Source organism: Priapulus caudatus, unplaced genomic scaffold, assembly GCF_000485595.1.
Source record: "Priapulus caudatus unplaced genomic scaffold, Priapulus_caudatus-5.0.1 Scaffold1108, whole genome shotgun sequence".
Lineage (NCBI taxonomy): Eukaryota > Metazoa > Priapulida > Priapulimorpha > Priapulimorphida > Priapulidae > Priapulus > Priapulus caudatus.
In genome coordinates, this window is record NW_014578169.1 from 193 (window position 1) to 9,894 (window position 9,702).

At 57.3% G+C, this 9,702-nt stretch overlaps 2 protein-coding genes across 2 annotated transcripts; both read right to left on the bottom strand.

Annotated features, from left to right (window-relative positions):
- Nucleotides 1-221: 221 nt before the first annotated feature.
- On the bottom strand, nt 222-3,297 carry LOC106815414 (pre-mRNA-processing-splicing factor 8-like; the record flags this gene model as incomplete). Its single annotated transcript, XM_014819875.1, has 3 exons — nt 3,255-3,297; nt 2,627-2,819; nt 222-409 (listed from the first exon to the last, which is right to left on the bottom strand). Coding segments are annotated over exons 2-3 (366 nt in total), but the record flags the coding sequence as incomplete, so codon positions are not given.
- Nucleotides 3,298-8,315: 5,018 nt separating this feature from the next.
- LOC106815415 (pre-mRNA-processing-splicing factor 8-like) lies at nt 8,316-9,547 on the bottom strand. Its single transcript, XM_014819877.1, has 3 exons — nt 9,407-9,547; nt 8,955-9,071; nt 8,316-8,441 (listed from the first exon to the last, which is right to left on the bottom strand). Exons 1-3 carry the CDS (start codon nt 9,518-9,520, stop codon nt 8,316-8,318), a joined length of 357 nt encoding a protein of 118 aa, XP_014675363.1. The 5' UTR covers nt 9,521-9,547.
- Between the last annotated feature and the right edge of the window lie 155 nt (nt 9,548-9,702).

Sequence of the window (9,702 nt, forward strand, 5' to 3'; positions counted from 1 at the left end):
CTTCGCCAACCTCGTAATCAAGCTAACGAGCTTCGCCAACCTCGTAATCAAGCTAACGAGCTTCGCCAACCTCGTAATTAAGCTAACCAGCTTCGCCAACCTCGTAATCAAGCTAACGAGCTTCGCCGACCTCGCAATCAAGCTAACGAGCTTCGCCGACCTCGTCATCAAGCTAACGAGCTTCGCCGACCTCGTAATTAAGCTAACGAGCGCCCACCGACCTTGTAGTTGATGACAACGTTGTTCTTGGCGGTCATGTAGTCGGCGATGTTGTGATCGACAATGAGACGCAGCAGCCTGTTGAGCAGCGTCAGATCGATCTTCTCGTAGAGCTTCTCGAAGAACGACTCCAGCATCACGTTGCACTCTCCCTCCGCCGTGTCCCACACGTCCTGCAGGTTGTTAATGCCTGTAGGAGAGAGGGGAGCGAGTGAGAAAGAGAGAGAGAGAGAGAGAGAGAGAGAGAGAGAGAGAGAGAGAGAGAGAGAGAGAGAGAGAGAGAGAGAGAGAGAGAGACGAGACGAGAGAGAGAGAGAGACAGAGAGATAACAGTCACACAGCGCACTAGCAATGCCGGCCACCACTAACACGCACCGCTAACATTCTAGCAAACACTCTAGGCAACATGTTAGGCGCCGCCCCTTTAAGCACTCTGGTCCCCCTGCTAAGCACGCCCAGCCCACCTCGCACGGGCTATCACCCTCCGTCACTCTACCCCTGGCACCAGCTTGGTACATGAGCAAGCGGGCGCGCTCTGTGTCGGCCGGCTTGATCGATGGGCGAAGCAGTCTGCACTTGTCCGCCTCTAACACTCTATCCCCACCTCTACACCTTAGCACACACGTGCCCCGTATGACAACCCTAGCCCTGCCTCTATACCCCCCAACCCACCCTCCGGTCACTCACCTGGCACCACTTGTACCGGAGCAGCAGCGTGGGCGCTCCGGTGTCGCGGCCCGGCTGATCGGCACGGCGGAACAATCTTGCCGCTTCGTCTGCCTCGTAACGCACAGGTACTGGTCCAGGTACGCGTCCGTGATCTTCTCGCAGGCGGTTCCACGTCGTAAGAAACGGACGGGAACCAGGTGACTGACAGGTCCATAAACTCAAATGCCCACCTGCAGGAGGAGATAGAGACGTGTGAGGGTTGGATGAAAGTGAGGGGCGGAGGAAGGGTGGAGGACGGGTGGAGTGAAAGATAGACGCACGAGATGTGGAGTAGAGGGGTGGGATCACGATGACAGACAGGGTGCAGTGACAAGTGGGGGCGGTGACCGGCAATATTAAGTGTGAAAGGAAAAATATTGAAACCAGTAAAAAAATAAATCAAATCAAATCAAAAATCAAAAAGCCAATCATGCGTAATGCGCTGCCCAATATCTAACTTTCTCTACATAGATCTACGTAGCAAGCTTCATAAAGGCCGGTCCGCTATAGCACCAGCAGGAGCCACAGAGGCATGCTGGGCGGAACAAAATACTGGCAAGAGGGACAGACGTACCTCCTTAAAGGCCGGCTGCGTGAGCAGGTGACGCTTGATGCGTGAGAGGAGGACAAGGCAGGGAGGAGGACAGGCAGGGAGGAAGACAGGCAGGAAGAGGAGCAGGCAGGAGGAGGACAGGCAGGCCAGGAGGACAGGCAGGAGGGAGGAGAGGCAGGGCGGAGACAGGCAGGGAAGGAGGAGAGGCAGGAGGAGGACGGCAAGGGAGGAGGACAGGCAGTTTTGCGAGGAGGACTAGGCCAGGAAGAGTACAGGCAAGGAGGAGGACAGAGCAGGGAGGAGACAGGCAGGGAGGAGGACAGGCAGGAAGGAGGACAGGGCAGGAAGGAGGACAGGTAGGGAGGAGGACAGAGCAAGGGAGAGGGAGACAGACGGCGTAGGCGCTCCTGAAGCTCCTCTGCGTGAGCAGGTGACGGCTTGATGCGTGAGAGGAGGACAGGCAGGGAAGGAGGACAGGCAGAGAAGATGACAGGCAGGGAGAGGACAGGCAGGGAGGAGACAGGCAGGGAGGAGGACAGGCAGGGAGGAGGACAGGCAGGAAGAAGGAACAGGGCAGGGAGGAGGAGAACAGACTGCGTACCTGCCTTGAAGGCTGCTCTGGGGTGAGTAAGGGACAGATGCGTACCTCCTTGAAGGCTCGCTGCGTGAGCAGGTGACGCTTGATGCGTGAGAGAGCCTCGTGTGGGTTGTCGTATGCCTGCTCGATGAGACCCAGCTCCTCACGCTGAGACTGATTCAGACGACTCTTCACACTGCAGGGCAGATGATAGTTCAGATACAATCCCACGCACGACCGTGTATCCCCCGCGAAGAGAGAGAGAGAGAGAGGTAGGTAAGCAAGAAACAGAGCGATGAGAGAGAGAGAGAAGAGGAAGAAAGAGAGAGAGAGAGAGAGAGAGAGAGAGAGAGAGAGAGAGAGAGAGAGAGAGAGAGAGAGAGAGAGAGAGAGAGAGAGAGAGAGAGAGNGAGAGAGAGATAACAGTCACACAGTGCACTACAATCCCACCGCTACACCACCCTAACATTCTAGCAACACTCTAGCAACATGTTAGCCGCCCCTTAACACTCTGGTCCTCCTCTAACACCCCAGCCCCCCTCGCACCTATCAACCCCCAAGTCACTCACCCTGGCACCACTTGTACGTGAGCAGCGGCGGTGGCTCGGTGTCGGCCGGCTTGATCCACGGCGGGAACAGTCTGCGCTTGTCTGCCTCGTACCACAGGTACTGGTCCAGGTACGCGTCCGTGATCTTCTCCAGCGGCTCCACGTCGTAGACGGGAACCAGGTGACTGTACAGGTCCATGAACTCAATGCCCACCTGCAGGAGGAGATAGAGACGTGTGAGGGGTGGAGTGAAGGATAGACGCACGAAGAGTGGAGTGAGGGGTGGGGATCACGATGACAGACAGGGTGCAGTGACAAGTGGGGCGCGGTGACAGCAAATATTAAGTGTGAAAGGAAAAATATTAAAAGGTAAAAAAATAAATCAAATCAAATCAAAAAGCCAATCTCGCTATCCCTCCCCATATCTACTTTCTCTACATAGATCTACGTACAAGCTTCATAGGCGATCCGCTATACCACCAGCAGAGCCACAGAGGCATGCTGCGGAACAAAATACTGGCAAGACGGGACAGACCTCCTTGAAGGCTCTCTGCATGAGCAGGTGACGCTTGATGCGTGAGAGGAGGACAGGCAGGGAGGAGGACAGGCAGGGAGGAGGACAGGCAGGGAGGAGGAGACAGACGCGTACCTCCTTGAAGGCTCTCTGCGTGAGCAGGTGACGCTTGATGCGTGAGAGGAGGACAGGCAGGGAGGAGGACAGGCAGGGAGGAGGAGACAGTTCGCAGCGCCGCAGGAGGAACAGCCAGGGAGGCAGCCAGGCAGGGGAGGCCACGGCACCACGGGCAGCAGGAGAAGGAGCAGGAACAGGTATATAAGAGGAGAGAAGGAACAGCCAAGAAAAGGAGAGAACGAGAACAGGAGGAAGGAACACAGGAATAGGAGAAAGAGGAGACCAGGAACAAAGAGAGAGGAGAGACAAGGACAACACAAGGGAAAGGAGGGACAAGTAGGAGAGAAGAGAGAAAGACAGACAAGGGGAGAGAGGAAGGAAAGAGAACACAGGGAGGAGGAGCAGGGCAGGGAGGAAGAGAGGCCACGGCGACGGAGGAGAGGCAGGGAGGAACGGACAGGCAGGGAGGGAGGACAGACAGGGAGAGGACAGACAGGGAGGAGAAGCAGGCAGGGAGGAGGACAGGCCAAGGAGGAGAGCGGCAGGGAGGAGGACAGCAGGGAAGGAGACAGGCAGGGAGGAGACAGGCAGGGAGGACAGGCCAGGGAGGAGGACAGGCAGGGAGGAGGAGGACAGGCCAAGGGAGGGAGGAGACAAGGACGCTTACCTCCTTGAAAGGCTCAGGCTTGGTGAGGCAAGTGAAACGCTTGATGCGTGAGAGGAGGAGCAGCAGGAAGAGGAACAGGGAGGAGGATCAGGCTAGGGAGAGAGGAGAGGTCAGGAGGAAGGAACAAAGGCAGGGAGGAGGACAGCAGGGAGGAGGAGAGGCAAGGGAGGAGGAGAGCAGGGGAGGAGGACAGGCCAAGGGAGGACGAGAGGCAGGAGGAGGACAGGCCAGGGAGGAGGCAACAGGCAGGGAGGAGGAGAGGCAGGGAGGAAGGACAGGCAGGGAGGGAGGACAGCAGGGAGGAGGAACAGGCAAGGGAGAGGACAGCAGGAAGGAGGAGAGGCAGGGAGGAGAGCAGGCAGGAGGAGGACGGCAGAGAGAAGGAACAGGCAGGGAGAAACAGAGGGAAGGAGGACAGCAGGAAGGAGGACAGGCAGGAGGAGAAAGGCAGGGAGGAGGACCAGACCAGGTGAGGGAGACAGGCAGGGAGGAGGACAGGCAGGGAGGAGGCAGCAGCGAGGAGGAACAGGCAGGGAGGAGAAAGGAGGAGACAGGCAGAGAGGAGACAAGGCAAGGGAGGAAGGACAGCGGATAAGTAGGAACAGGCCAGGTGAGGAGGACAGGCCAGGGAGGAGGAACAGGCAGGGAGGGAGGACAGGCAGGGAGGAGGACAGGGCAGGAGGAGGACAGGCAGGGAGGAGGAAAGCATGGAGAGGACAGGCAGGAGGAGGACAGCGCAGGGAGGAGGACAGCAGGGAGGAGGAGGACAGGCAGGGAAGGCAGGACAGGGCATGGAAGGAGGACAGGCAGGGAGGAGGACAGGCATGGGAGGAGGACAGGCAGGGAGGAGGACAAGCGCCAGGGAAGGAGGCAGGGCTATTGGAGGAGGACAGGCAAAGGAGGAGGCCAGGCATGGAGGAGGACAGGCCAGGGAGGAGGACAGGCAGGGAGGACAGGCAGAGGAGGAGGAAGCAGGCAGGGAGGAGGAACAGGCAGGGAGGAAGGGACAGGCAGGAGAGACAGGCAGGGAGGAGGAACAGGCAGGAGGAGGAACAGGCAAGGGGAGGAGGACAGGCAGGGAGGAGGACAGGCAGGGAGGAGGACAGGCAGGGAGGAGGACAGGCAGGGAGGAGGACAGGCAGGGAGGAGGACAGGCAGGGAGGAGGACAGCAGGGAGGAGGAAGGCCAGGAGGAGGGACAAGGCAGGGAGGAGGACAGGCAGGGAGGAGGACAGGCAGGGAGGAGGACAGGCAGGGAGGAGGACAGGCAGGGAGGAGGACAAGTAGGGAGGAGGACAGGGCAGGAAGAAGGACAGGCAGGGAGGAGACAGGGCAGGGAGAGGATCAGCAGGGAGGAGAACAGGCAGGGAGGAGAGACAGGCAGGGGGAAGGAGAGGCAAGGAGGAGGAACAGGCAGGGAGGAGGACAGGCAGGGAGGAGGACAGGCAGGGAGGAGGACAGGCAGGGAGGAGGACAGACAGGGAGGAGGACAGGCAGGGAGGAGGATACAGGCAGGGAGGAGGAGAGGCAAGGGAGGGAGGACAGGCAGGGAGGAGACAGCAGGAAGAGACAGGCAGGGAGGAAGGACAGGGCTATTTGGAGGAGGAAAGGCAGGGAGGAGGACAGGCGAGGCAAGGAGGACAGCAGTGAGGAGCACAGCAAGGAACGAGGACAGCCAGGGAGGCAGGAGACCAGACGAACGCCGTACTCTCCTTGAACGCTCCTCGCGTAGCAGGTGACCGCTTGATGGCGTGACGAGGAGGACCCGCGTGCTAGGAAGGAGGACCAGCGCAGCGGCGAGCCGAGCGAGAGCACGGGAGGCAAGGACGAGGCCCACTCCAGGGAGGAGAGACAGACGCGTACCTCCTTGAAGGCCTTCTGCGTGAGCAGGTGACGCTTGATGGCGTGAGAGAAGGCGACAGGCAGGGAGGAGGAACAGACAGGCAGGAGAGAGGACAGGCATAGGGGAGAGGACAGGCAAGGGAGGAAGGACAGGCAGGGAGAGGACACAGCAGGGAGGAGGCCACAAGGCAGGAGGAGGACAGGCAAGGGAGGAGGACAGGCAGGGAGAGGACAGGCCAGGAGAGGAAGGACAGGCAGGGAGGAGGACAGGCAGGGAGGAGACAGCAGAGTAGGACAGGCAGCGGAGGAGGAGAACAAGGCAGGGAGGAGGAAGGCAGGAGGAGGACAGGCAGGGAGGAGGACAAGGCAGGGAGGAGGACAGGAGGGAGGAGGGACAGGCAGGGAGGCGAGGACAAGGCAAGGGAGGAGGACAGACAGGGAGACGAACAGGCAGGGAGGAGCGACAAGGCAGGGAGAGGACAGGCAGGGATGAGGACAGGGCAGGGAGGAGGACAGAGCAGGGAGGCAGGACAGGCAGGGAAGGAGGACAGGCCAGGAGGAGACAGGCAGGGAGGAGGAGACAGACAGCGTACCTCCTTGAAGAGCCTCTCTGCGTGAGCAGTGATGCCTTGATGCGTGAGACGGAGGACAGGCAGGAGGAGGACAGGCAGGTGAGGAAGGACAGGCCAAGGGAGGAGGAAGACAAGACGCGACCTCCTTGAAAGCTTCTCTGCGTGAGCAGGTGACGCTTGATGAGCGTGCAGAGGAGGACAGGCAGGGAGGAGAACAGGCGGAAGGAGGAGAGGCCAGGCAGGAGGACCAGGCAGGGAGGAGGAGACAGAAAACCGCCTACGCTCCATTGACAGGCTCTACTGCGTGACGCAGATGCACGCTTGATCGCGCTGAGAGAGCCTCCGTGCTGCGGTTGTCGTACTGGCCTGCTCGACTGAGACCCCAGCTCCTACACCGGCTGACGCACTGACTTCAGCCACGACTCCTCACACTCGGCACTCGGGCAGATGATACGTTCCAGATACAATCCCACCGCACCGACCGTGTATCCCCCCCGAAGAAGAGAGAGAGAGAGAGGTGGTAAGACAGAAACAAAGCGATTGAGAGAGAAGAGAGAGAGAAGGAGAAGAAAAGAGAAGAGATTAGAAAGAGAGAGAAAGAGAGAAGAAAGAGAAGAAAGAAGGGAGGAGGGAGGAGGGAGGGAGAGAGAGAAGAGAAGAGAGAGAGAGAGAGAGAAGAGGAGAGAGAGAGAGAGAAGAGAGAGAGATTAGAGAGAGAAGAGAGAGAGAGAGAGAGAGAGAGAGAGAGAGAGAGAGAGAGAGGAGAGAGAGAGAGAGAGAGAGAGAGACATAGACAGAGAGAGACCAGTGGGAGAGAGAGAACAGAGAAAGTATCAGCCTAGCTAAACAGAAGAGAAAAACTCACACATAAACAGCACAAGTGATAACAGTAAATAGGCACGCTGAGAAAACGCCCCCCTCCCCTCGCCTCGCTCTTCCCCTCCCCTCCCCCCTCTTCTCCCCTCCCCTCCATCATCTTCCACCCTCACCTACTCTCTTCCGCTCCCCTCCACCCCCCTCCTCTACCCCTCCCCTCCCTCACTCTTCGCCCACTCACCTCCCTCCTCTTCCCTTCCCCTCCCTCCCTTCCCTCCCTCGCTCTTCACCTTTCGCGTCCCTCCCTTCCCTGGCCCCTCCTCCTCTTCCGCTTCCGCCTCGCTCTTCACCTCCCCTCGCTTGCCCTCTTCCGCACTCCCTCCCTCCTCTCCCTTCCCCCGTCCATCTTCGCCTGCCCCGTTCCTCTTCCCCTCCCGCTACCCCCTCTTCCCTCCCCTGACGTCACCTGTAGGCTTCCATTGCAGATCTCTCGATGGGCCGAGGATGAGCAGCTTGGAGTCATAGTTTGTAGGAGAGCGGGGGGAAAAGGGTAATGGGAGAGAAGCGGCGGCTTACTTCCAGCCAGTGCAACTTGCGTCGTTGGTATATCGTCCAACCACCCGCCATCCTCGGGGCGCTCGATCGGTAGGGGGCGCGGGTCCGTGGGTAGACACGAGGGGCGACGACACATGCAAGTTTAACAGAATGTACTTGAAAACAAAAAGGCAGCTACTAGCAGAGCCACCAGCCGCATACGCCGAGAGCAGCAGATGCGCAAACGAGTCCGTTAGTAGCATCCTTTTGTTTCAAGTTAGAGCGTTATACATTTCGTTTTTCTGGGCAACAAGAAAATGGATATATATTGTGTGTACGTTTTAGTCTGTATCTCCGGATTGCGGGTCGTATACGAGAAAACGATTTCGCCAGATGCTAGGACAAATGTAACTGGTGTACGATATTGAAGCTCAAGTTTGATTGAGTTTTAACGCGTATGTAAATCGTAGGTATATACTAAAGGCATTAGAAATGAACGAATTTCGCCATATGTTTTATTTGAAGTCACAACTCCATTCTGACTATTTAGATTATGCTTACTTCCGATCTATATGCATACAATACAACAGCTATCCTAAGTGCTTGCACCGCACATATTACATCCATAACACGAACACGCTGTAAGACTTCATAGCCGTGGCACGTGTATTCTACTGTCACCCACCTTCAGGTAATTGTGCTGCCTCTCCTGCTCTGCCTTCAGGTAGAGTCGCGTCAGACGACCTAGGTTCTTCTTACACACCGTCTTGTCGACCTGGAAACCATGGAAACCACGGCGAACGAAAGCTTCATCATTACTCAACCCACACAGCATCGCGACAATCGCACGCCAACAGCCACCCTCACATGTCAGCGTACGACACTGACTGCCACTCATGTAGTCGCAACAATCGTAACAACCTCACGCCAACTGCCACCTCCCACCTGGCCTCATGGCCAAGCTAATTGTAATTAATAAGCCATGGTGAAACCAGCTTCGTTACATTAGCGCAACAAACACGTTAGCGTAACCAAGTCAAGAAGACCAACGTCGACACCGATTTCGGTTCCGTCGACGGGCCTGCGATCGCTCGCGATAGCTTAAACGCTACATCGAATGTCATTAGCTGTAGGTCTTATGGCCCGCGACCAATCGCTCTCTCTCGAGCTTAAACGTTGTACTGAAGGTCAAGAGCTGTAGGTTTAATTTTACACGCGATCGCGCGAGGGGCACTGCGCCCAACGCAGCGCGCGTACGCCGGCACGTGTGTAGGGGGCGCTGACGCACCGTGGCGCCGCGGCGGATACGCTCGCGGTTGTAGTGAGCGGTGTTCGTCCACCAGTCGGCCTTCGACTTCACGAACCGCAGGATCATGTTCTCGATCGGCGTCGGTAGTCCCGGAACCTGCCGTGCAAGAACAACATTGTATGAGAACAGCAGCCGTGTTCGCGCGGCTATGAGGGTGTTTTACGTTGAAGGGGTTCACTTGTGAACGTTAACACTTACGCACTTGCCCTGGTGAAAATGTCGGCTTTGCACAACTAACAATTATGCAGATCAACAAATAATCAGACTAAGACGAATGAAAGACACAGAAGAATGCCGATCCAAACACACACAAGGCCAGGCAACGCTTTACCCATTTCACCGCCGGAACGAATTAACGTCGAAAAATATTTATCCACGCAACCATTAATGCATTTTCTGGCCACCTGATGGCAGCACGTGCTATTACGCACCTTCCATGGGATGTTGGCCTTCCAGCATCTCCAGGCTTCGCTGAGATGCTGTAGGATCGTCCTCGCCTTGTTCTGCTTGATTCCCTCCGGCATCATGTCCACAATGTCGTGCATCACCTGCCGGCAGCAGCAGACGACAACGCTGGGTCAGCTCTCTACACATCTACGCAATATAATACTACTACTGCCAACCTTGAAGGTACCCTGCTCCTTCTAACTCCACCCTCATAACACCTAACATACCCTGCTCCTCCTAACTCCACACTCATAACACCTAACATACCCTGCTCCTCCTA

Excerpts from the sequence above, each read along its gene's own strand:
- LOC106815415 (XM_014819877.1), bottom strand. The coding sequence starts at position 9,520 with ATGCACGACATTGTGGACATGATGCCGGAGGGAATCAAGCAGAACAAG. Across the intron at positions 9,072-9,406 it reads AGGCCAACATCCCATGGAAG|GTTCCGGGACTACCGACGCC; the intron begins GTGCGTAATAGC and ends CTTGCACGGCAG. Across the intron at positions 8,442-8,954 it reads GTATCCGCCGCGGCGCCACG|GTCGACAAGACGGTGTGTAA; the intron begins GTGCGTCAGCGC and ends CATGGTTTCCAG.